Consider the following 25,588-nt stretch of genomic DNA (forward strand, 5'->3'; position numbering starts at 1 on the left):
ACGAAATGAATGGCGAAATAACACTATATAATACCTTATATCATATGCGGAATTCGAACCCACGACGAATAGATCTTATGATCGTCAACTTAATGCTTTTTACCGCTCAACCATGCCAGTCGTTATATATGATGCAGGTATCGGTTCTCAACACTATAATTTGTACCCTTCTAGACTCGAGTCAGTCTCTTCATCCAGGTAATTGCCTGACGACACTGGATGAACAGCGAAAATTCTGCGTTTCACAGGGAGTGAAAACGTATGAACATGCACACTAAAGAATGTGTCCGTGGTAGCCCGTAGGGGGTTAAGAGGGGCGGCAATTGCATTCTTCTGGATTTTTTGAAGAGGGTTCCGTTCCTCGAAATAAAAGTAAAAACATATTAATATACTATAGCATTTGTATAATTATAGTGTATTTCGTATTATTGTATATTTACTGTATTAATACAGATATACAAGATGCATAAATGAAGTATTTTGTATGAAATAAAAGAATTCTGACCAAACCATATACTATCTAATAAATAATAGCGTTACAGTTTCGGCAAAGTACCTTTGCCTTCATCAGACACATTATTTATCTGATGAAGGGAAAGATACTTTGCCGAAACCATAATGCTATTATTTATTAGTTAATATATGCTTTGGTCACAATTTGTCTTTTAATTTAATACAAGAAGTTCCAAAGTTAGAATGAGTGGTATTCAGATTAAGTATTTTGTACACACATGCATCGAGGTGTGTGTCGTTCTTTTGCCTTCCCCTTCCAGCCTTGGAGAAAACCTGTGGGCGCCTCTCTTGTGTCGTAATCATTTGAATACACAGGAGCACACAACGTTTAACATTCAAGAAATGACGGTTTTTCGTACTACCTTGAACAACCTCAAAAAGAATTTATGACAAGAAACCGAAATCTGAGTTCAAGTTAATTATACAATCAACAGTTTAAATAATTAAAAAGTGTATTAGTCAGAGTGTAGTCAGTTTGAGTGTAGTCAGTTTGTATATCTATTAACCCAATTACATTCTTCCTATTTTTCTGTAAGGATATTTTAAAAAGTTGTCCAAACAAACTAACATTTACCCTGGTCCTTATTATTAAACAATTCATTTCATACTTCGTACATTAAGACAAATTCCGCAATTTAAGACTAAATAATACGAAGTCTAAAAGATATATAATAATCCAAACTTGTCCTTTAAATTAATAAATGCAGATTATTAGTCAACACACATTAGAAATATAGTTTCAGATTAAATTAGCAATAAACTTTATAACTGAAAATTTAGTGAATTAGATTTTGATATAGATGTATGTATGATTTTATGATATAGATACGCACACTGAAAAAGGTTACTATTAAAGATCTATATAAACTATTATTATTACCCAGCATAACATACCTTCATAATGACTCTGAGGATCTTTATAATTGGGTTTTTGAACCTTCTGTTGCGATGCTTTGATTCTTTCCATTTTCACTTTTATTTTCTCCAAAATTTTCTTTTCTTGCTCATGCTGCTCCTTCATTTGTTTTTTCATTAATTCCTCAATGAGTTCAGCTCCCCTATAAGAAAATAATAAGAATAAACTTTAATTTTACAAACAAAATTCAAGCAATAGTACGTCACTACTAGATGTATGTGTGTCACTGTTAGGCCAATGTGTGTCACTATTAGAACTGTGTCACTAAGTATTATGTATGTCACTGTTAAGAGTATGTGCATCACCATTAATATATGTGTATCACTGTCAGATGTATGAATGTAACCGTTAAATGTATATGCGTCACTGTTAGGATTGTGTGTCACTGTTAGATGTATGTGCGTCACTGTTACGACTATGTATGTCACTGTTAGAAGTATGTACGTCACTGTTAGGACTATGTATGCCATTGTTAGATGTGTGTGCGTCACTGTTACGACTATGAGTGTCACTATTAGATGTATGTGCGTCACTGTTAGATGTATGTGCGTTACTGTTACGACTATGTATGTCACTGTTAGATGTGTGTGCATCACTGTTAGGACTATGTCACTCTGATGTGTGTCACTTAGGAGTATGTCACTATTAGATGTATGTGTGTCACTGTTGAATGTATGTCACTGTTAGGACTATGTGTGTCACTATTAGATGTATGTGCATCATTGTTATTATTATTATTAATAAAGGAATAAATATACATACTTACCTTGATGCCAAAATAGTTTGAACTTTGACTTCAGTAACAACATGAAAGAAGTAGAAACTCTTGAAAATTCGGCGCTGCATTAGAAGAAATCCAAAACAGACGCCATCCCACGCCAATCCTGTTTCTTCTCTTGGTACAACACATTCTCTTTGATCTGGAAAAACAGATATTTAACGAAAATTGATTTATGAGCTTTTCGTGTAATTATCTTATTTACTCATAAACAGGCTCCCTGAGCTTATGATGACTTCAAAACTGCTAAAGATGAATAGAACGAAATTATATATATATATATATACGAGAAATGCTTATTTACACTAATATCTTAAGATAATTTATATAATAGGAAGCTGTTGTACATTGCCTGTAGGAGTTCATATTTCATCGCCTCGTCTATATAATCTTTTTCCTCAAAAACTTGGGAATGAATTGACTGATTTCAATATAGTTTGATGTAATTTAGAGAAACACGGTTCTGCTTAGGTTAGATGGTCAAGCACTTGCATCCATTTCCAAATTACTAATTTAAAAAAGAGGTTTAGTCTTGTTCGAAAAAACCTAGCTACCCAACTCGATTTGAAAAGCCCTGTATTCTTACCTACAGTGGAAACTAAATAATAATAATAATAATAAAAATGTGAATTTTCTTTGAGAATTCACTTACGTTGGATGAGGAAAATTCGGTACATAAACTTTTAATTAAAAATGAACAAATATGTTTTTCAGCACTTTCAAATATTCCACTTCTAAAAGAGGAAAAAAAAGGGCAATTAATACAATATTCAAATTTCTGTTTTTTTAATACTTACTAATTTTATTAATATTCTAATGTGAAAAAGGGCACTTCTGATAGTTTCTTTCTATTCGCAATAATTCTTATTTCAAAAAGATATCACCGAATGACCATACTGTACACACTCAATTTATAACAAAATACAAAATACTTAATAAAAATTATGAAATATTAAAAAGTGCTGTTAATCAAATCTCAATCTCTGACATGAAGATGAAGATGCACTTAAATAATGTCAAGGAGCTTAACATTTTATTCTCATTATTCGAAATATTATGTGTATTATTATTATTATTATTATTATTATTATTATTATTATTATTATTATTTAACGAATATCAAAGTTTGTTTTTGTTTCTGTTTTGGAATTCCAGTTTTACAAAACGAAGTCTGTGAATGTTGTAAACTGTCTGAAAGATTTTATATTAATGTAAGCATTTTGTAATTCCACGTTTTGTTGTTATTAACACAAATATATTGCATCGCACAGCGTTATGTAAGTTACGTAAAATTCAGTGTTTTGACATGATACTCAATCTTTAAGAAGAATTGGTGAACTAAGATATCTTCAGAGAAATCTCATACGCATGTGTTGCGATTTCAGTCCGAATTTTGGAAGCCATGAGCTGCAGTGCAAGCATCTTTGTTGTATAAATACTTCAGTCTATTTCGTCATGGTCAGTTAGATCTGGGATTAGATTTGATTTGGAGTTAGTCCGAGACAGCATCATGAGCGAGATTTAATGAACCGTACATAGTGAATCTTAGTTAATCGGTCATCGAGATTTGAATTACAAAGTTACTCGAATAGACTGGTAGCGTACATCAGAGATAGCTAACCTTGGCAAGTGTCTTGTCCTCATCATCTGCTTCAGGTATGATCCAGTTAACCTATCCTCTATTGCCTGAGAATTGTCTAACACTTTAGAGTTACATAGCCGACACTCGCTACATAAACACACACTTCAACACATTAAGAACGATACAAAATATATATATTAACTATTACTTTGAATTTTGTTTATCATTTAAACACATTATTCTTTTTGACGTATCAAAACACTGGTGGAGATCCCCAAAATACCTCATAGCACAACATAGGTGCGTTCATTTAACATTAGCAATATGGGCAATGTAAAATGTACCTTGAGCTAATGCTACCAATCTGGGTCTACTCAAAGTGCTCTATAAGTAGAAATGTTACATTCTCAAGTAGATTTTAAAGGAGTAACAACCTAGGTTGACAATGATAATTTAACAGAAAAAGAAAGAAAAGAAAATTGTGAACATACCATCTATGCCTGCTTCTCTGTACTCATTGCCAAATTTCGATACACAAGCTATCCCCAACAACTGAACAAGCCAGCACGCTGATCTCTGTAGATCACTTAAGAATATACAACCAACCATTTGAAGAATCATTTTAATAAATATGACAGCCACATTGTATCCCAAAAGGTAATTCCACCTGAAGAAAATTTTAAAAGAAAAGAAAAAAATAAGTTTTCGTCATAATTACATTAACGCTTATTCATATACCGCATTATTATAATAGATTCAAATGCAACATGAATTTTACTATGAAAATAAAATGTTACATTTAGTTTATGCAGTTTCCATAGTTATAAGATGAACTAATTCTTTGTTACAAAATAGGTAAATCCCAAACAAAGGAATAAAAACCTACCCATTGTTAGAACATTGTTTTTGACCATCACTAAAAGTGTTGTTTGCTCCACTAAATTACACAACACGTGATGATGCAGCAGACTGAACTTATTGCATCGTATAAAGGATTTAGGATTTAGATTTTTGGGCTCTCGGCATCGATGACCATTTAGCCCATAACGTATGAGGGATGACGTCCCTCGGCGAGCACACTATCCGAGAAAAGGCAAGGAAGAAAGGATTGGAAAAGGAAAGAAGCAGCTGGGACCTGTATGTTAGATACCATTCCAGCATTTGCCTGGTATGAATGAGGAAAATCCAGGAAAACCTCATTCGAATTGGCTGGCCTAAGCTTTTTACACTTTTTCGACTGAGTGCCCCCACCGGGAATGGAACTACGGACCGCTCGCAGCGAAGGCAAGCGCGTTAGTGAAGCATCGTATAAAGTAGCACTCTTGTCAAAGTAGTGAATACTAGCCAGTATAACACCTCCAACCGCCTTGCTTTCTCAGATATGTTCACTATGAAATAACTGCTAAAACTGGGCTTAGATTCTCGGATAAACACTGAATTACACAATATAGATACTTTTAGAAATGCTTGAGTCTTTTTATAATTTCAAAGCAATATAAATTTTACGTAGTGAGCGATCTTACGTTTAAGAAAATAAATAAACACAAAATAAAAAGAACTGAGTGAAGTAGCGAGTTGCTATTATCTGTCTGATGCCCCTCAACTTGTGATTGTACTCAAGCGTTTGATCCCCCCCGTCCTGTGCTGAAAATTCGAAATCAGCAAAGTAAGATTCATGACGCCTATTACAATATACTATATTCATTGTCTTCGAAATTTGCGATTGGTTTTTAATTGAATTTTTGTTTTGTTTTTAATTCACCATATTAAAAATCTCAATTAGGCGCCAAAGTGGAATCGAACCCAGGTCTCATTCAATTTTGTCTTATTGTTTATCCACTTGGTGTTTATCCAGAAAATTACATCTTCACATTTGCAATTTTGTTACAAGATAGTGCCGTGGATTATTAGCTTATCTCCGTATGTATGATCTTGTTATAAGATAGAATTCATCAATTATTAATAGCTGGATGCGCTAACCACGAACGTTAGAATTTAGTAGAACTTACTTCTAAAGACTTATCGTCTAATTTTTCGTATAAGAGTGTTGCTACATTTGGATAAATAATATCATTGAATTTAAACAACTGCAGGTTTCTACATTAACTATATTATTTTATCTAGATAACTATACTAGTTATTGATGAAATGGTACATTTATGAAGAGAACATCAATTTTTAGCTGACAAAGTGTTGACAGACAGTAGTTGAAACAAAAGACACTTGAATCAGAAATTAGTTGACTACATGAAAAGAAAAACTAAAGGTGGTGTCTTATCCAATTTTTTATTAGTGTCTAATTAACTTTTTTAACTATACTTTTGCTTTCAGCTTCACATTTCTTCAACAATTGCTCATTGCCTTCTTGTTTCATCCAGTTAACTTCTTCATTCTCTTTACACATACATTTTCAAGATCTCTAGTCGTTTATCCATCGTTTTTGCATAGTGTTCATGTTTTTGATTGGACACTATAATATTTCATTACAAATATCTGATAATTCACCGATCCACAAAATATATTATGCTTTTCTTCCTATATACCTCTTTCGCCATTTTTATTCTAATCTTTATTCTTCGTTCACACTCCACATTTTTACCAATAACACTATCGGAATACTAAGAATATAGCAATCTGTATATATACCAAAACTTCTTTTTGGAGATCGAACCAGTGACATAACTAAGGGGGAGGGGCGCAAAACTGGGCAAATATTTTCACTATAAGAAAAGGAAAAGAGTTTTAGCAAACTAAAGATCATAAAAAAAAAATGACCTCAGAAACTTAATACAACAACAACGATTTACTATCCTTAGGATCATATCCATAGAGCATAAGTTAGCTTCAAAGTTATTTTTTGAGGACATTGTAAAAGTCATTGCAGTCAAAAGACCCCGCAAAGTTAAATTTTAGTCCCAGCCTTTTGTCTTCTCATTTAACTTACATCGATTTAAGATATTTGCAAAATGTCCGAGTACAATACGCGAGATAACAGCTTGACTGTTTGTCATAATTAAATATTCTATTCTACAGCAACAAACTGTTGATTCATTCTATACATATGCATATCGCGATATAATTCCAAAAACATGGTGATTTGCAGTTATTACGATATGACTATAATAATATGTCAAGTATAGCACTCTCAGATCATTTGGCAATCAATTACTAATTACTTTGGTGTTTTATCCTGTACTAAAAAATTACATTATATACTGCAATTTTGGAATCAAGCTTTACTACTTCAAGAAAAAAATAGAATAGGAGAATTACTTGTGATACCAATAGCAGGTGTAGTCGGAGAGCGTTTTGGTTTGGTTGATCAGGGGAGGGGGAAGGGGGATTTTGCAATGTCCTCAAAAAATAACTTTGAAGCTAACTTATGCTCTATGGATATGATCCTAAGATTAGTAAGTCGTTGTTGTCCTATTAAGTGCTTGAGGTCATTTTTTTATGAATTTTAGTTTGCTAAAACTTCTTTCCTTGCCTTATAGTAAAAATATTTGCCATTTTGCGCCCCTCCCTCTTAGTTACGTCACTGGTTTGATCTCCAAAAAGAAGTTTTGGTATATATACAGATTGCTAAATTCTGAGTATTCAGATAGTGTTATTGGTAAAAATGTGGAGTATGAACGAAGAATGAAGGTTAGAATAAAAATGGCGAAAGAAGTATATAGGAAGAAAAGCATAATATATTTTGTGGATCGGTGAATTATCAGATATTTGTAGGGGAAGGGGGGGGGGCTAAGGCGAGTTCTTACCCCGGGCGACAACTAGCCTATTGCATGGCTGGATCGAACTTCTCCAGCAACGTTAATACAGTTCAACTTGACCATGCTACTGATTTTCATCTTACATTCTGCACAGTTTTTCACACTTTTTTTTTCTATTATATATTTCTTGTAACACTCTCCTATTAATTGATGCGTTTTAAACTTAACGCAAGGAATAAGAACGAAGGTCACACACATACAGATAGAGTTTACGGGGAATTTGGACTTACCACTTAAGAATCGTGTCGACTTGTCGCAAGTAAAAGTCATTGCCGAGCCACAAAAAGGTGAAGGAACCCACCAGATACCCAAGAGCAAAGATGTTCACTCTATTGGTACCTGATAGGAAAACAATGCCTAACGTCACCCAGAAAAACGATGAAAATATTATCTTCTTTACAATGTCCAACCATGACCTGCAATACAAAAGAGAGATCGACTTACTATTATTACTATTAGATCATCACCTTATTACTATTGTTAGATCATCATATTATTACTATTATTAGATCATCGTGTTATTACTATTATTAGATCAACTTCATATTACTCTTATTAGATCAACTTATTACTATTACTAGATCAACTTCGTATTACTATTATTAGATCAACTTCATATTACTCTTATTAGATCATTTCATATTACTATTATGAGATCAACTTCATATTACTATTATTAGATCAACTTCATATTACTCTTATTAGATCAACTTCGTATTACTATTATTAGATCAACTTCATATTACTCTTATTAGATCAACTTCATATTACTCTTATTAGATCAACTTCATATTACTATTAATAGATCAACTTCATATTACTCTTATTAGATCAACTTCATATTACTATTAATAGATCAACTTCATATTACTCTTATTAGATCAACTTCATATTACTCTTATTAGATCAACTTCATATTACTATTATTAGATCAACTTCTTATTACTATTATTAGGCCAATTATTATTAGATCAACTTCTTATTATTACTGTTATTAGATCATCTTATTACTATTATGAGATCAACTTCTTATTGCTACGTTTTCGGCAGATACCAGAAAATTCTTGGTAACGCAATTCTTTTTCGCGGTCATCAATCTTTTGATTGATTTGACGCTGCTTTCATCCCTTTCCTATTTTGAGCTGACTTCTTATTTCCATTACCTTTTCTTCCCTACATTTTAAGATTAGGATTAGCATATAGATTTCTGGGCTTTCGGCATCTATGACCATTCTAGCCTGTCACGTATGAGGGATGATGTTCCTCAGCGATCACACTATCCGAGGAAAGGAAAGGAAGGAATGAAGCAGAAGGGACCTATATGTTAGGTACCATCCGGCATTTGGCTGGTATAAATAAGGGAAAACGCTGGGAAACCTCACTCAGGATTGCTGGCCAGAAAAAAAGCTGATATACTTTTTCGACCGAGTGTCCTATATTTTGTAATAGGTCTTCCCTACATCTTGTATTATTGAATCAGAATATTTCTCCTTCTGCAGTTTCCTTTAAATAGCTAATAGCGTAATTATTGATTATTCAATTTTACTTTTAGGCTTTCTCAATCACATCATAAACCGAATACACCGCGCTTTTTCTGTTGACACAAAATTTACAATACACTTAAATTTATTAGTTCTTATTATGTATGTGTTTAACTTAATCTAAGATTTAACAGTTTGGTTCTTCCAGTTGAAATGATAGAGAGATTATACAAGGCGTTACAAAATTTGTCACATTTTTTTAAAAATAGATTCCTTACATCAAAATAAGAAAAAAGTTCATATGGACCTGTGGTCAGAAGTGCTTAGTTTCTTAGTTTTAGGGTGCTGAAAACGTGAAAAAATAAACTTTAAAGGTCCATAGTTCCACTACTATCGGACCGATCGTAGTCGAGTCAAGACATCACTGAGCAACTAATATGTGAACTACCCAAATATCCATCTTTCAGAACCTCCGGTACTTACACAATCATTTTTAGAGAGCCTGTTTGGGAGTACTTGATCATTTCCCATCTACCTCTCTAAAAATTGATGTGCAAGTACTGCAGCACATTCTTAAACATGGATATTTGGACAGTTCACATATTGGTTCCTCAGTAATGTTTTGACCCGACTACGATAAGTCCTACAGTAGTGGAGCTATCAACTTTCAACGTTCACTTATTTCACGTTTTCGGCACCCTATAACTCTGAAAGTATCCACTTTTGGGCACAAGCCCATATGAACTTTTTTTTTCTTATTTTGATGTGAGGAATCTGTTAACAAAATATTGTGACACATTTTTGTAACACCCTGTATATCTGGACACAGAAGCCTGGGCTTTAAAAAATAAGTATTAGAGGGTAATTTGAAAGAGGTGATATTCCCCGATCAGATCTTAAATTTTGATCTATTTTCCAATTTTACAGCATTAGTATAATCTTATTCTGAATATTCATGTTCATAGTAAAGAAATATAAAAAGGTTGGCGATGAAAGGCAAAATAAGTTTAGCTCCTTTAATATTAGATTCAGTTCTAGCACCCACGTGGTAAACACGTAGCGAAACATTATAATAACGAATGAAAGAAACAACCCATTTTTTATACACCAATTCCTCTATAGTGCGAATTCAATGATACATGAAGAGTGACAAAATACATGACTGGACCGAGGCTCGAACCTGGGATCTTCGGCGTATCGTGGCGATACGTTAATCACTACGCTACCCAGTCCGTTCTTTGAACAGCCATACACCTTCTCACTATTGCAGTCGGTGTTCTTTCATTCATCGCTTGTTTCCACCATTCGTTATTATAATGATAATACAATAATGGGAGGTGTTCTAAAAAGGGACACTGCATTGTTCAAGTACACAGGGAGTTGCGTGGTACAAGACATTTGTCTGAGTAAAAGAACACCGACTGCAAGAGTGGGACGGTGTATGTTCTTAAGGGTAAGAACTGGGTAGTCCAGTGATTAACGCATCGGTACGGTACGCTGAAGGTCCCGAGTTCAAGTCCCGATCTAGTCATGCACTTTTTCACTCTTCGTGTATCGTCACGAAACATGTTAAATAAATAAATAAAAAGTATTTTGGAGAAATAAAATTCTAACAATAAAAAATGTTAAATGTTCATTTAATTATGCTTAATTATACAGGGTGTTTTAAAACAACACCGACAACGTTTGGATGATACCTCTATACATATACAAGACCAATCTGGGTGCAGAAATCCGTTATTTCGGAGTTATGGACGGCCGAAAACATGAAAAAATGAACTTCTAAGGTCCATAGCTCCAATACTATAAAACCTACCGTAGTCGGATCAAGACTTCACTTAGGAACTAGTATGTGCCCTATCCAAATATCCATCTTTTAGAATCCTGCGGTACTCACGTAACAATATTTATAAAGGGAGATTGGCTACGCGCATATAATTTGCAGTACTCACCAACTACTTCTACAAAAAATGTTGCGGAAGTACTGCAGGATTCTGAAACGTGGATATTTGGATAGGCTACATACTAGTTCCTAAGTGAAGTCTTGATCCAACATATTAGAGCCATAGTATTGGCGCTATGGACCTTTAAAATCAATTTTTTCATGTTTTCGGCAGCCTATAACTCTGAAACGACGGATTTCTGCACTCAGGTTATTCTACAATTTTTGCTTTATCTTGGTGTCAAAAATCACCTCCCAAACATGTTGGTGTTTTATTTGAAACACCCTGTATATAAAGATACATGGTGTAATGTTAAAAATAGACACTTTAATGTAACATTTGATAAATAGTTGATACTTGCAATCTCTTAAGAATGTCTTTTATAGAAAGAAAACAATCGAGAATGAAATTGAAATTTGTTTGTCCACCTATAGCTGCGCTCGCGAGAAACCAACAGAAACCATCACTTATTTTGTATATTTGTATCTACGATAACTCTGTTTGATAAACATGTAAATACAATGACTGAAAGATGACGAAGGAAAAATGTATTGTAAATTTCGTGTCACCAAAGAAATCGTGGTGTACTCAGTTTATAATAAGAGTGAGAGAAGTTAGAAATAAAACTGAATAATCATTAATTATGCTGGAAATTGCAGAGAGGAAAATTTCTGTGCTCACTGAATACAATTTTCTTTTCCTTTTGAGTTCCGATCATTTCTCCTTACCTGACTTCACACAGAAAGTCCGGGACGGGATTATGTTCTGAACTATCAACATCCAGTATAATCTCCTTGTTGCTTCCCCCAGGATAAAATGTAGACTCCTTTTCAATGTTAAATACAACTTTCTGACGGCAAACCAGAAGTAGCAAAATGAAATCACCTAAAAATAAATACACAGGTGATATAAATCCAGGATGAAATCGCTTATAAGATATTCAACCTAAATTTTCAAAAATAACAAAGAATACTACAAAATTTATTATTTGATATTTATATGGTAGAAAGAAGTAACATTCATTTTTGGTAATAATAATTTTGTGGCATTTTTCAGTTTTTATTTTCATATATTATTCAAGTAAAATAAGAGAAGTGAGATTTGACAAACAAATTATTTTGTACATATTTGCTATCATATCCGCAGTCAGGTGAAGCTTAGGGGATACTTTCTTTCCCTACCCCTGTAAATTTTGTCGAATAATGCTATAAAAAAAATGCCGTGTGCCTTATAAACTCTATGTTCCTCTTATTAAAAATCATTACTCATAAGGCGTCTGCATTTTTATATATTATATACATTTACAAAAAAAAAATACTGTATAAAATAAAATATTTCTTAGCCATTAACATTTAGTTCATATATTATTTAAATTAGATGCAAATAAGAATTGTGTTATTGTTACCACTTTTTTTTAATAATAAAAAAGCATATAAACTCATGACGTTGAGATAGAATACTTACAAAATATTTTGTAGGCCTGAGGAGGATGTTTGTAATCTGGAAGGAACATCCATAGCTGCATTGCTCTTAATTTAGCTGCTTCATACCACGGAAAATCTGGAGAAAAGAAGACACATTTTACTTTTAAAGTAATCTTACATTAAAACTTCCTTAACGTTAAAAACTTACCAGTTTTTAAATATATATATATTTCAATCACATATACAATTTGTTATATATATATATATATATATGCAACTCTCCACACGTTATACATCTATCTAATCTAATAAGTCTGGAACCAACTAAGGTTCTGAAAAGCATAGATTGAGAAAAAAAAAAGTAACTATGTGTGTGTGTATGGCACCTTATGGAATTTGGGTACTAGCAGGAAAGGATAACCGCTGCAACAATCCTTCTGGACTTGAACGGTTGGAGAGAATTTGAAGAAACACGAGGGAACATTAGAGGCGTTGTATTTATTATTATTATTATATTATTATTATTATTATTATTATTATTATTATATTAAATAATAATAATAATACGAAGAAGAAGAAGAAGAAGAAATATTGACGGTTGCTGACTGGAATTTATCTATTAAAATGACGTCGTAATGTAGAGTTATATGAAGCTTCAGAATTCAAAGAATTTGTAGGTGTATGTGACATTTCGTTGTACAGCTTACGAAGAACAGAGGGCGTTGACAGTCAAGGACGTACTATATGAAAAAGATGTGTGTTACATGCTTGTTTAAATGGAATTCGGAAATACAATTTTGTGAGCAGCGTTTCGGACCTGAGTTGGCCATGTGTGAGTTTGTACAGATACTAGAGATCACTGATTTTATAATAAGTGTCAGTTAATTGAATATTTAGTGTTCGTCCCAGTTTGTGTTTTGTCATCGCACGTGTAGAATAGTAATGGCTATGTGAACAATATTTTGCATACCTTTCATTAGTTCACCCATGGTTACAAAATTGGTACGAACTCCGTAGTTACATTCATTCGCAAACGACAATAGATATCCCAGTTAACAACTTCGTACGAATGTTTAAGGATGTTATCACTCTTTAGTGAAACTTAAAAATAAATAACTTCTGTAGATTACAACAATGATCGTTTAAAAAGAAACGAGTCGGAGGCCGAGGAACAAAAATTCTTACCTGTATGTTAGAAATACTGGCCCTGGCTGTTGAGGCACTTGTTCCACTGCGATACAAGGCAATTGAATGGCTGTCTCGTAGAATTCTCTGGGCTGCGTTCCAAACAAGTTCCGAACGTACTGCTGGACAACGTCGTCCGAGATGAATCGTATGTCCCTCAGAATCTTTTTAAGGGTACCAAAAACGGCGTAATTGCAGGAAGAGAGGTCTGGACTGTATGGAGGGTGACCGAGAACCTCTCACTTGAATTTCTGCACGACTGCCCTGACTGTGTTGGCCATATGAGATCGGACATTGTTATGGAGCAAAATGACCCTACGGATGAGTTTGCCTGATCATTTCGATTTGATCGCTTGGCGAAGGTTGGTTGTTTGCACGTAACGCTGGGCATTCACTGTTGTCCCATGCTGCAGGAAGTCTATCAGAAGGCAGCCGTCTTGGTCAAAGAAGAACGTCAACATAACCTTTCCTGCACTTGCGTGGAGGATCTTGGATTTTTTAATCTTTTTTTATTTATTTTTTATTTATTTATTTTTTTTATTGTGGAAGCTTCTACTGGAGACTGTCGTTTCGATTTTGGTTCGAACTGATGACACCAAGATTTATCTCCAGCCACCACTCGTGCTAGGAATTTATTTCCTTCCCTGGCATAGCGCTGCAGACGATCAAGACAGTGGGCCATTCGACAGGCTTTCTGTTATGTTTGAAGACTGTGAGGCATTCATTGCGCGCACACTTTGCGCCAGTTCAGTCTTTCCATCATGATAGTGTGCACACTTCCGACGCTCAAGTTGACCTCGGCGGCTAGTTTTCACTGTAACTCTGCGGTCCTGGCGAATGAGTGCATTAATCAGCTGGACGATGTCATCGGTAATGCGGTGTGGTGTTCCAAACCGTGCATCATTGGCTAACGACACCCGTTCTTCACTGAAGCGCTTGTGCCACTCCTTGACCCTTGCAAGGGACATGCAGTGTTCACAGTACACTTGCGACAGTCTTCGATGGATGTCCGTTCCCCTACTCCTTCCGCCGTCAGAAAACGAACAACACCTCTTTGCTCTTCCTTTTGACGGATTCATTTCCCTGTTGCGCTGATCACAACACAACTGACCGAGCTGGATGATTGGTGTCTGCTTCTGCTGGCTTTATGTCATGTGGCTTGCACATGTGACTCTCTAGCGGCAGGTTGTGAACTTCGTGCTCTTGTCAGAACGCCTATTTGTTACACACGCAACAATATTACCATTCTGTCACCCGTAAGCACATTACAGCCTTCGACTCGTTTCTTTCCTGAACGCTCCTTATACAATAAAATGAATTATATAAAGATGAATACTGACTTAAAAGAAATTATCTTATTTATTTATTTATTTATTTGGTAGCTATATACTTTTTTATTGTATGACACCAGATCTTAGTGGTCAAAGATAACTAAATTATAACGGTGAAGTGAAAACTTTTATTAAACATTTTGAAATTTAATACAGCAGAATCCTGCAAACTCGGCACTCGAAAACCCGGCTTTAGGCTCTATGCCTTCATAAAGTACGTACTTTTCCTTTGTTTAAAGGTAATTGGGCAGTTTATTCTCTGTTGTATTCTCAGGCAACCAATACATACAAGTACAGTACTGTATTTTCTGATTCATTTTTTAACTCCATTCCCGATAGCCCGGCATTTTCACAAACTCGGACACCCTTCTTTCTACGAGGCCGAGTTTTTTGAACTCTACTGTAATGCAATACCTGTTGTAGTAGGTATGAAATTGGTCTTTCTACTCTTCCCGGTTACAGAGCTTCTTCGTGGCTAAGCTGTTAGCGTGCGCGTCTTTGGCGTCGGAGACCCGGGTTCGATTCCCGACGAGGGCTAATGTGGTTCGGATTCCACATAAATCAGTAGGTCCTGTCTCACACAGTCTCGCTGCTGAAAAGGACGTTAAACTCAAAATCAACTCAACTCTTCCCGGTTATGATAAGTAGATCGAAGAGGAAATGTACGGCAGCTATTATGCTATATTTTTACAGACTACTTTAGTCAACTGGATGGAAGTAAAAAGTTCCTAGTTAAGAAGAGGAGCTTCTTATGGATTATATGGGCGCAGATATTATCACGTTAAAAAGTTGATTTGTTATTCAGTGATGCAAATTACCAAAAGGTAGACTAGTTTCGTAGTTCATCTAAAATCGAACAAAGGTCTTACAGAATACCACAAGTATTGACTCTTAACTGTCATTTAAATATGGTTTACAACTGGGCACTATCACAAATGAAGTGACCATTGAGATATTATAATGACGGACCATTGATGCTAGTGCTGTTTCGACTTTTTGCTGTCAGCAATGGTTTATATTTTTCCTAAAATCTTGGGATAGTTTTATAGCAGCAGCAACTGTTATTTCTGTGAGCATTCATTAAGAAATTGTAACGCAATTTATGATATCTTTAGTTTTACAACATGCAATTCCTTCATATTCAGTATCCTTATTTGCTACTCTGTGCAGTTTGCTACTCTGCTTCTAAAGGACACGGTGACTCAGTGATAGAGCGCTTACTTCTGGTGCTCTAGTGTGGGGGAGTCCTTGATTCGATCACCGGTCAAGAAAGTTTGTGGTGGACAACATCGTGCTCGTGGGTTTTCTCAAGGTACTCCCATTTCTCCCACTTTCTCATTCCAATTCTTCCATCATCATTCACATGCATTAATCATCGTCTCCCTTAGCCTCTAGGACATAATCGTGGGGCGTTAAACTCCAATATTTCATTTTTTTTCTTTGCTCCTAGACTAGAAGAAGACTATTTAATACTAAACTTATCAAGAATGCAGCAATAAAATTATTGTCTTAATTTCAATATAAATTAGATGATATTAGGGCAATGTAGTATCAGTGGTGCTATTTCTGGGGTAACAAAGTGGCTAGTCGGCGCAGTATGCATAAATTTAGTAAACGTAATGGCGAGGTCTCGTTTCATGATCCTGCCTAGGAAATCTCATCCATACATAGGGAACGAGCATAGTACTGGGGTTTTTGATCAATATCTCGTTTCTCTCATTTGAAATACGGTTATTTGACATTTCTGGACGAAGTATTCAATGCTATACCTGGTTACGGATATCCCTGCAATGAACTGTCCATAAACCTGAATATCACTAATACAAGTTCTTACCTAAGCATATTCCTGGAGGAACTCCAACACACATCAGGTACTGCAATGGTACAAGAACCGCAATGAATACAATGTAAAAGGTCCATATTCTGGAAAGACTCTCCCGCGCTCTTTGGTATAAACAGACAAGCCACACAGCGTACCACAAAGAGTACATATCTAATCTCGTTCCTATTACAGCTACTGTGGTCATTAAACATACCTAGAAATACAAAAAGGATCTTGAAAGAAATCGAAAAAATTAAAACTGAATAAAAATACACAATATAAAAAGTAGAAAAAAATACTTATTTATAACATTTTCTTTACTATATTGCTGCTATTAGCAGGGATTTTTGGTGGAAAAAAAGTACTAAAAATGATGAGTGGAAAGATAAAAAAAAAAAAAGTTTTTGAAGGAAATTTTGATGGAATGGAAACTATCTTAATTAATAATTATACTACATGGCAAACTTTTTTTTTTTTTTTTTCAAATTCTACATGACTAGCTATTTGATCACTTGAAATACTTCTTTAATTGAACTTTCAAAAATATAAATGCACACCATAATTTGATCTTCGATTTGTTGACATTTTAACGATTGGAGGAGTATAATAGAAATGCACTGAATAGTTCCTTTTCTTGCCCTTTAACGGTCTTAACTTGGCAGTAAATAACTCAAGAATTTTAGAACGACAAATATGTACCGACAATGACACAAAGTACCCAATTCTTTATTGAATACAGACTTCGCTTGATACTGCAACAGAGTAACCAGTTACAAACTAGGAAAAATCGCAATCAATAACTGAATATCCCATTTCTAAAAATTAATTTGTATCTTGCAATAAATGTAGATGTATAAAAAGTGCCGGATTAGCTTTATATGTGTATATGAATATGCATGTGTGAAGGGAGAGGAACAGCTTTAACAATTTTTTCTAGGGATGTAAAAACAAACTTTGTGCATCTACCTTCTCTGAATTCTTCGTATCGCTTTTTTATGTAAATACATTTATTATACTGGATCTACAACTGTAAATGGAGAACGTAAGAGATATCGAAATGAAATCTTTCAGTTTAACGTCCCTCGTTTATATCTTTTAGGCTAAGGGAGACAAATGATTAAGGCAAGTGAATGATGATGGAAGAATTCGAGTGAGATTGTGGGAGGAAACGGGAGAACCTCGCGAAAATTCACAAACACGATGTTGTCCATTAAAAAAGTTACTTGGCCTGAGACCGAACCAGGGACCCTACGCACCAGAGGTAAGCGCTCTACCACTGAGTCACCGTGTCCCCCATAAGAGAGATTAAAAGTATATGTATGGATAATTTAATTATGAGAAAAAATAACTAACTAACTAACTCTATGGTTTATGGAACCCGGAGGTTCAATGCCGCGTTCACAAAAGTTCTCCACTGATTTCTATCCTTAGCCAATTGGATCCAGTTTCTACTTTGTATTCATATCTCTGCGAGATGAATCTTAATGTTGTCCTATCATCTGCGCCTAGGTCTTCCTAATGGTCGTTTTCCGATTGGTCTTCCAGTCTGGACTTTGAAAGCGTTTCTACTTTCTTCCATCCTGACTACATGACCTGCCCACGTAAGCCTCCTAGACTTGACGACCCTAACAATATTGGGTAAACCGTATAAGTTATGTAGTTCCTCGTTATGAAGTTTCCGCCATTCCCCATTCCCGTTATTCTTGAGAAAAAAAGTACAAAACAAAACTTGAGTTGATAGCTTCTTCCAGTTTTTCTATCTTATAAAGTTCTCTGGTAACATTGGTACTTTCGCTACGGATGAGATTTTCTTTTAATACTAACTTAAGCTCTTTTATTCTACCAAAGATCATTTGTAATTTTACTCGCTTTAGTCGGAAGTAGCAAAATTTCATTTTCTACGAAATCTAAGAAAGGCCGGGAAACTTTTTCTCCTTTCTCCAACTTATGACATCTTGAGCCTACGTTTTGATATCTTTCCTACCTTGTGAAATATTTTTCACGAAATGTATCATGTATTGTTGTAGATAATGTTAAGAACGCAACAAATCAAAGTTAATGCAGATGGGGATCGCGAAAGAACTGAGACTTACATGGCACACAACATGTACGGATAACAAATGGAAACAGAAAATTTTCTGTTTATTTAATGAGAATTTCTTGATTGGGTGAAGATGATTCTTTTTGTTGGAACTAAATTTAGAATTTTGAACCTCAAAATTCAATTTGAAAACACTGTTTCAGCAAACCCCTACCAAATTCTACAATTTTCCGAGTCGTAGTTATTAGATCCATATGTCTTAGACTTTAGGTATGTATAAATCAAAATAATAGATATTTAGATACTTATTTAAAGAATAAAACCAAACAGAAATATTGAACTTTCAAGCTACAAATGTCTCTTATTGAAATATAAAGAAGAACAGAAAAGATAATAAAAAGAAAAACAAATTCACACACAAATATAGGGCAAGCCAAAATGACGGACCCGATTTCAGATATTTGTTTTGTAAAATCTAATAAGCATATGTTATTGTGAGACATGAAAGTTTAACTTTCAAAGTTTAGTTTCTATGCAGTCTATGCAGTGTTTCCACCTTCTACCGCTAAGAGTCAGTACGAGCATGAACAGGGTGTCTACTAAAATTCCAAAATGGAATTTCGTGACTTTTTCGTGACTTTTCTTTACCAAATCATAAAAAAATTTCCTAACATTTTCAAGAGCGAATTTGAGTGCGAATTAAGCCGAATTTTCGGGTCTAGGTCAAAACCCCCACAACCAAAGCCCCCACACTCAAGAAATGTCAAAACGCCCACACGATCGGTCATAACTCCCACACAAATGGACAAATCTCCCAAACGCACGAACGGTCCAAACCTCCACACTCAAGAAATATCAAAACGCCCACACAATCGGTCATAACTCCCACACAAATGGACAAAACTCCCACACAAATTATCAAAACTCCCACATGCAGAAATTGTCACAACTGCCACACAAATGGACAAAACCCCCACACAATCGGACAAATCCCCCAAACTCTGAAATGATCGTGATTGCACGTCTTTGTTGCGGCTCTTTATGACGCTCACTTTAGTATTTCTGTCAGAAAACAGTGCATGAAGAATAGTTGCAACATCAGTTTAAGTGGAATAAAAAATGTTATTAAAAAGTACAAGGGCAAGACATGCAACCAGGATCATTTCAGAGTGTGGGAGATTTGTCCGATTGTGTGGGGGTTTTGTCCATTTGTGTGACAGTTGTGACAATTTCTGCATGTGGGAGTTTTGTCCATTTGTGTGGGGGTTTTGTCCATTTATGTGGGGATTGTGACCGTTGCTATGTGTGGGAGTTATGACCGTTGGAGGTTATGACCGATTACCAGTGTGGGGGTTTTGGCTGTGGGAGTTATGACCGTTCGTGCATTTGGGAGATTTGTCCGTTTGTGTGGGAGTTATGACCGTTCGTGCATTTGGGAGATTTGTCCGTTTGTGCGGAAGTTATAACCGATTGTGTGGGCGTTTTGACATTTCTTGAGTGTGGCAGTTTTGGCTGTGGGGGTTATGACCGTTTGTGTATTTGGGAGATTTGTCCATTTGTGTGGGGGTTATGACCGTTTGTGTGGGCATTTTGACATTTCTTGAGTGTGGGGGTTTTGGCTGTGGGAGTTTTGACCTGTTCCCGAATTTTCACCCATGCGATAGAAACGTACTTTGCTTGCGATTTGGTAGCGTCTAAACCCGACCATAGACATTTTTGGTGGTGAATTTTGACGTTTTATAGAACAAAATTTTCCAATCTGTATTTACATGTGTACGGTTTTAAAAAAAAAAAAATAATGACCCAAAAGCTAAATTTCGTGACTTTTTCGTGACTTTCATGACCGTTTTCTGATTTTGTGACTTTCGTGACCGATAGACACCCTGATGAAATAAATTGCCGATTTTGACCGCAACATGCTACAAAGGGTTTGGCAGGAGATAGAAATTGGCTTGATGTGTGCCGTGTTACACAAAGAACTCACACAGAACACTTGTGAAATGTTTGAAAAAAACTTTGACAATTTACTTTTCTTAGTACATATCTCATAATAATAATATATGCTTACTAGATTGCACAGGATAAATTTCTGAAAACGGGTCCTCCATCATTTTGACTTGCTTTATATATACAGCAGGTCATGCGTCACTCGTCAGAATTCTGACGAATAAACAAATAGCCAGATCAATATCAAATAACGATTTTTATAGGAGACAGGGGACATAGAAGAAAATTGAAATAATCAACTTAAATTATTTCATGTATTTTCACTGTTGAGTGAAAGGCCCCCTGCCATGATATTTAAAATAAAATGAATTGAATAAAACACATAACATATCGAAAAAGAAACTAATAAACGATCCCAATTAGATTAAAAAAGAAAAAAAAGACAAATAGAAGTGATCGCTATATAGAAACAATAAACATTATATAAAAATTTCAACAAAAAACAAAACTGAATTCCATTTTAAGTAATGTTCGCTTAATTTTGTTTTCAATATTATTTTTCACGATATAAGCATTTATCTACTTTGAACATACCTCGATACCAAATTTGTAAAACCCGTAATTCAAAAGATATTGCACACATCTGAAGATATCTTTGTCGGCTTCTTTTCGTTTAATATTTGGAAACAAAACTTCGGGCTGGTAATCGATTCGTCCAGTGATTAGTCTTTGGTACTTCTGTCGAATTTTTACTACTGCCTGAACCGTCATCACAAGGATAATACCTAAAAAAAAAAGAAAAATGCATTGAAAAATTAGCATATTAAAAGTAAAAGTAATCAAGCAAATGAACAAAGAATTAGGGTAATGGCAACTTGCCGCCCCGGGTAATGGCATCATGTGCCGACCCCTTTCACCGGGAAGAACAAATCTTATAAACCACGATTTTAAGTATGCTACCACATCAGGAACACCGAAGAGGGACAGAAAGGGCATTCCACTCAGAAAGCCCTCCCCTAAACGCTACAAATACAATCTCGTTGTGTCTGTTTTTTCTATAAATAATAATCTATTATGTTAGTGAAATGAAATGAAATCTTTAAGTTTTACGTCCCACGTTTATCCCGGTGAGGCTAAAGGAGACAGTGATGATGAGAGATGAGTGAAATGGTGGAATGAAGAAAGTGGGAGGAAACGAGAGAACCCCGATAAAACCCACGAGCACGATGTTTGTCCACCACAAAGTCCATACGGCGCGAGCTGGGATCGAACCAGGGACCCCAAGCACCGGAAGTGAACGCTCTACCACTGAGCCACCGCCCCCCTTATTATGATAGTGAAAGATAAAACAAATACATCTGCAGTGCAAACATGATAATTCTTTTTATAGAATTCAATATCGAGCTTCAATCTCAATATATCTGTCTGTAATTTCAGTGCAACTAGCTCTTTTATCTATATTTCTTGATTTGTTTTTACATCTGCTTTTCTTTCTTTCTTTTTAAATATTTCCATCTTCAATGATAAGGAACTTGATTGTGACAAAGACAAGACTAATTTTCATATCAAAACTGTGATAACTAAAATGTGATAAATGTAACAGGTGTTCACTACTGTTTAACAATTAAGTTCTTGTACTTGACAACAATCACGCAATTCATGCTGGGATTTGTTTGACCATTTGCTTTAGCACTGCACATGTGACCTTAAACTAATGCAACCTAAACATGCTTTATGAATGTAGTATTCAAATAGAAGGTCTTAGTAAATTTAACTACCATCATCATTAAGTCTGTTTCCAACAACAACAACAACAAAAAAAAAAAAAAAAAAAATAAAATAAAATAAAATAAATAAATAAATAATATAGTTACGACAGATTTTGTTCCCCCTCGAAACTTGCCGCTCCGTCCAAATGCATATGTTGTACATATGGTAGATGCAAAGAATCGTCACTCTTTTACCAGGTTTTCATAATTTGAAACCGATTTTCAATTGCCTTGTTCCTGAGTTCTAAATCACACATATATTCCAAACCAGGTTCACAGCAGTCTTGTATTTGGTTTTGACAGTCAAGAAACATTCACATGAAGTTTTAGCACATAAAAATAATCCTAAATGACTCTTAATGAATACATTAGCGTAAAACTAAGAATTACGTGGGGAACTTCATATATGCAAATAATAGAAACAAAGGGAAACTTAGACACAAACGATTTCATGGTCGAGATTATAAATTAGTTTACAACTATTGTAAACTGCTTTTCGCCCGCAGAAGATATCACTGCTCTTCTCGTAAAATAGATTATATGAAATATTTCAGTTGTAATTACGATCAAAATTAGAATAAGCATTTATAGTTTGGAATCCTTTTTATGAGTGTCAGATACAACAAACAAAGAAAGTTCAAAATAAATTATTGAAATATACTACCTATAAAATATATGGTATACAAATACATTTTTCTTACGAAGTACTTCTAACTAAAAATTTAAATTGCTGTCATTAGAAAATAGGAGATTTATACAAATAGTGTTATATCTATAATAAAAAAAAGAATTGATAATAGGGAAGATAATATCTATAATAAAAAAAAGAATTGATAATAGGGAAGATAATATGTTTTTATTACGCAGATTACCTTTTTATTGTCCTCAACCAAATCTAAAAGGAAGACATACTTTTTACATGCATCATAACAGAAGAAATACTAATAAAAATTCTCCACTGTTTAAACTATGTGATGCGGGTAATAGAATTGGGATATGGGCTTAGATATATTTCAGTATGAATTTAAGACTTTTAAGCGAAAGTGTTTTGAGACGTTAATTGGTGAATTGTAAATTTGTTTTTTGTATAAGTTACAACCTGAGGGAAAAAAAGGTACTTATTGTAATTTCATGTTTAAACACTAACTATATGTATATTTGGTGTTGCACATCCTTTGATGATTATATATAAAATTTGTACTTTGTATTTGCCTTTGGGTGTTAAGTGCAATGAAATATTATTACTATTATTATTATTATTATTATTATTATTATTATTATTATTATTATTATTATTAACGTCCCACGATTATGCTAGACGAATTGGTGGAATGAGAATGTGGGAAGAAACGTGAGTACTCCGAGAAAACCAAAAGACACGAAGTTGTCAACCACAAACGTTCTAAGCTGGGATCGAACCAGGGACCCACGAACCAGAGGTAAGCACTACACCACTGAGCCACCGTGCCCTCCTCTTCTTCCGCCCTGCTGTTCTCGTATTCGTGTCCAAGTGTAAAGGCGTGTTCAGCTGATTCATAAGTAAGAATATACATAAAATGATTTTAGGTTATGTCTAAACACTTCACAAGAGACTTAAAAAAATTGTCAAGAATGGCAAACTCACGAAAGTATTACTAACATTCTATGTGCAAAAAATACTTTTATAAAAATTTGAGAACCAGCGCAATTTAATGTATTAATACACAATAACACACTGAGCAAGGCTATGTGATAATATGTAAAAAACAGTATCACGTAACAGTTTCAACACAATAACTGTGTATTCATCAGACTTCCACTCCACTCCTTCTCTGAAGTCTGATGAAGACACAGTTATTGTGTTGAAACTGTTACGTGATACTGTTTTTTACATATTATCCATAGCCTTGCTCAGTGTGTTATTGTGTATTAGTACAAAATGGAAACAAGGCCTGATAGAATAATTTAATGTATATGCTTCACTGAGTCGAGGCTTACAGACACATTGAAAATGTACAATTTCTATAATGTTTCGTCACCGTAACAATACTTCCTCAGATTGCTCTCAGAAAGCACTATTATGTTATCGAAACTTTACAAAAATTTCATGTTATATATATATATATATATAAAGATGACTCAATAGAACTTACACAGAAGACGGATATTTGTCTCTCCTAGGTCAGTTTACAATAACAAAATATGTACTACGTATGTCCTTTTAACGTTTGTTTCACTTAAAGTCTTTTAGACTTACCAATATAGCCTTTTACTAAGTATGGAATATTATCTGACTTTCTTAATCCGATCCAGTCAGCATTGTTCCCTATATAAGTAACATCGCCACTTGATGAAAGGTTCTGAAAAATAAAATCATTATTAATAAATTAATAAAATACTCTATATCACAGGAGTGACCAAGAAAGGGTATGGAAGTTGTATATTTTTATTTAGATAAGGAGGTTTCACTTTGCCACTTGTTCTGCTTAGCTTTTTCGGCTTTCTATTGACACATTCTCGTATATACAGGGTAGCCCATAATTATGAATATGATATTTCAAACACCGCGTTAAAAAAAAAAAAAAAAAAAAAAGGCTAGCAACATAACTTGAACATAAACACATTACTCTCACACCTTTCCTTACAAGAATTTTAATATTTGGACCATCCAAATCGATAAATGCCTAGAGACGAAATGCAACACTATCACAAGCAGCTTGATAGATCTGTACTGGTATCCTGTGAAACTTTTGTGATAACTTCCCGTAGTTCGGCGCATGTGATGTTGACACACTTCGTTTTTTGAAACATCCCATATAAGAAAAAGTCAAATCGGGAGATCGAGCTACTCACTCCACAGACCCACGTCGACCGATCCAGCGGTTCGGGAATGTTTCGTTCAGACACTCTTGCACCGGTATGGCATAGTGTGGCGGTGCTCAATCTTGCTGCCACCAGTGATCGTTATCCTCACTCTCAAGCTACATAGTGTTGCCATATCGAAACTTTTCGTCTAGAATTACAAATAATTACAGTCAGTCAAAACATCAAACATAATTATATAGACCACCTTGTAGTAATTTTCTGCATGTCACTTAGGGAGT

At 34.7% G+C, this 25,588-nt stretch overlaps 1 protein-coding gene across 1 annotated transcript in view; it reads right to left on the reverse strand.

Moving 5' to 3' along the window:
- Positions 1–25,588, reverse strand: part of LOC145671415 (piezo-type mechanosensitive ion channel component-like) — a gene marked incomplete in the record, with an annotated part of 344,967 nt that overhangs the window by 79,186 nt on the left and 240,193 nt on the right. The window contains 9 exon segments of the mRNA XM_081740588.1: positions 1,408–1,571; positions 2,196–2,349; positions 4,281–4,456; positions 7,793–7,978; positions 11,715–11,871; positions 12,451–12,546; positions 16,761–16,962; positions 21,331–21,521; positions 24,742–24,844. Coding sequence (XP_081596714.1) covers positions 1,408–1,571; positions 2,196–2,349; positions 4,281–4,456; positions 7,793–7,978; positions 11,715–11,871; positions 12,451–12,546; positions 16,761–16,962; positions 21,331–21,521; positions 24,742–24,844 — 1,429 coding nt within the window.

The sequence above is a fragment of the Thermobia domestica genome, chromosome 2, assembly GCF_964235325.1.
Source record: "Thermobia domestica chromosome 2, izTheDome1.hap1.1, whole genome shotgun sequence".
In the NCBI taxonomy this organism is placed as follows: Eukaryota; Metazoa; Arthropoda; class Insecta; order Zygentoma; family Lepismatidae; genus Thermobia; species Thermobia domestica.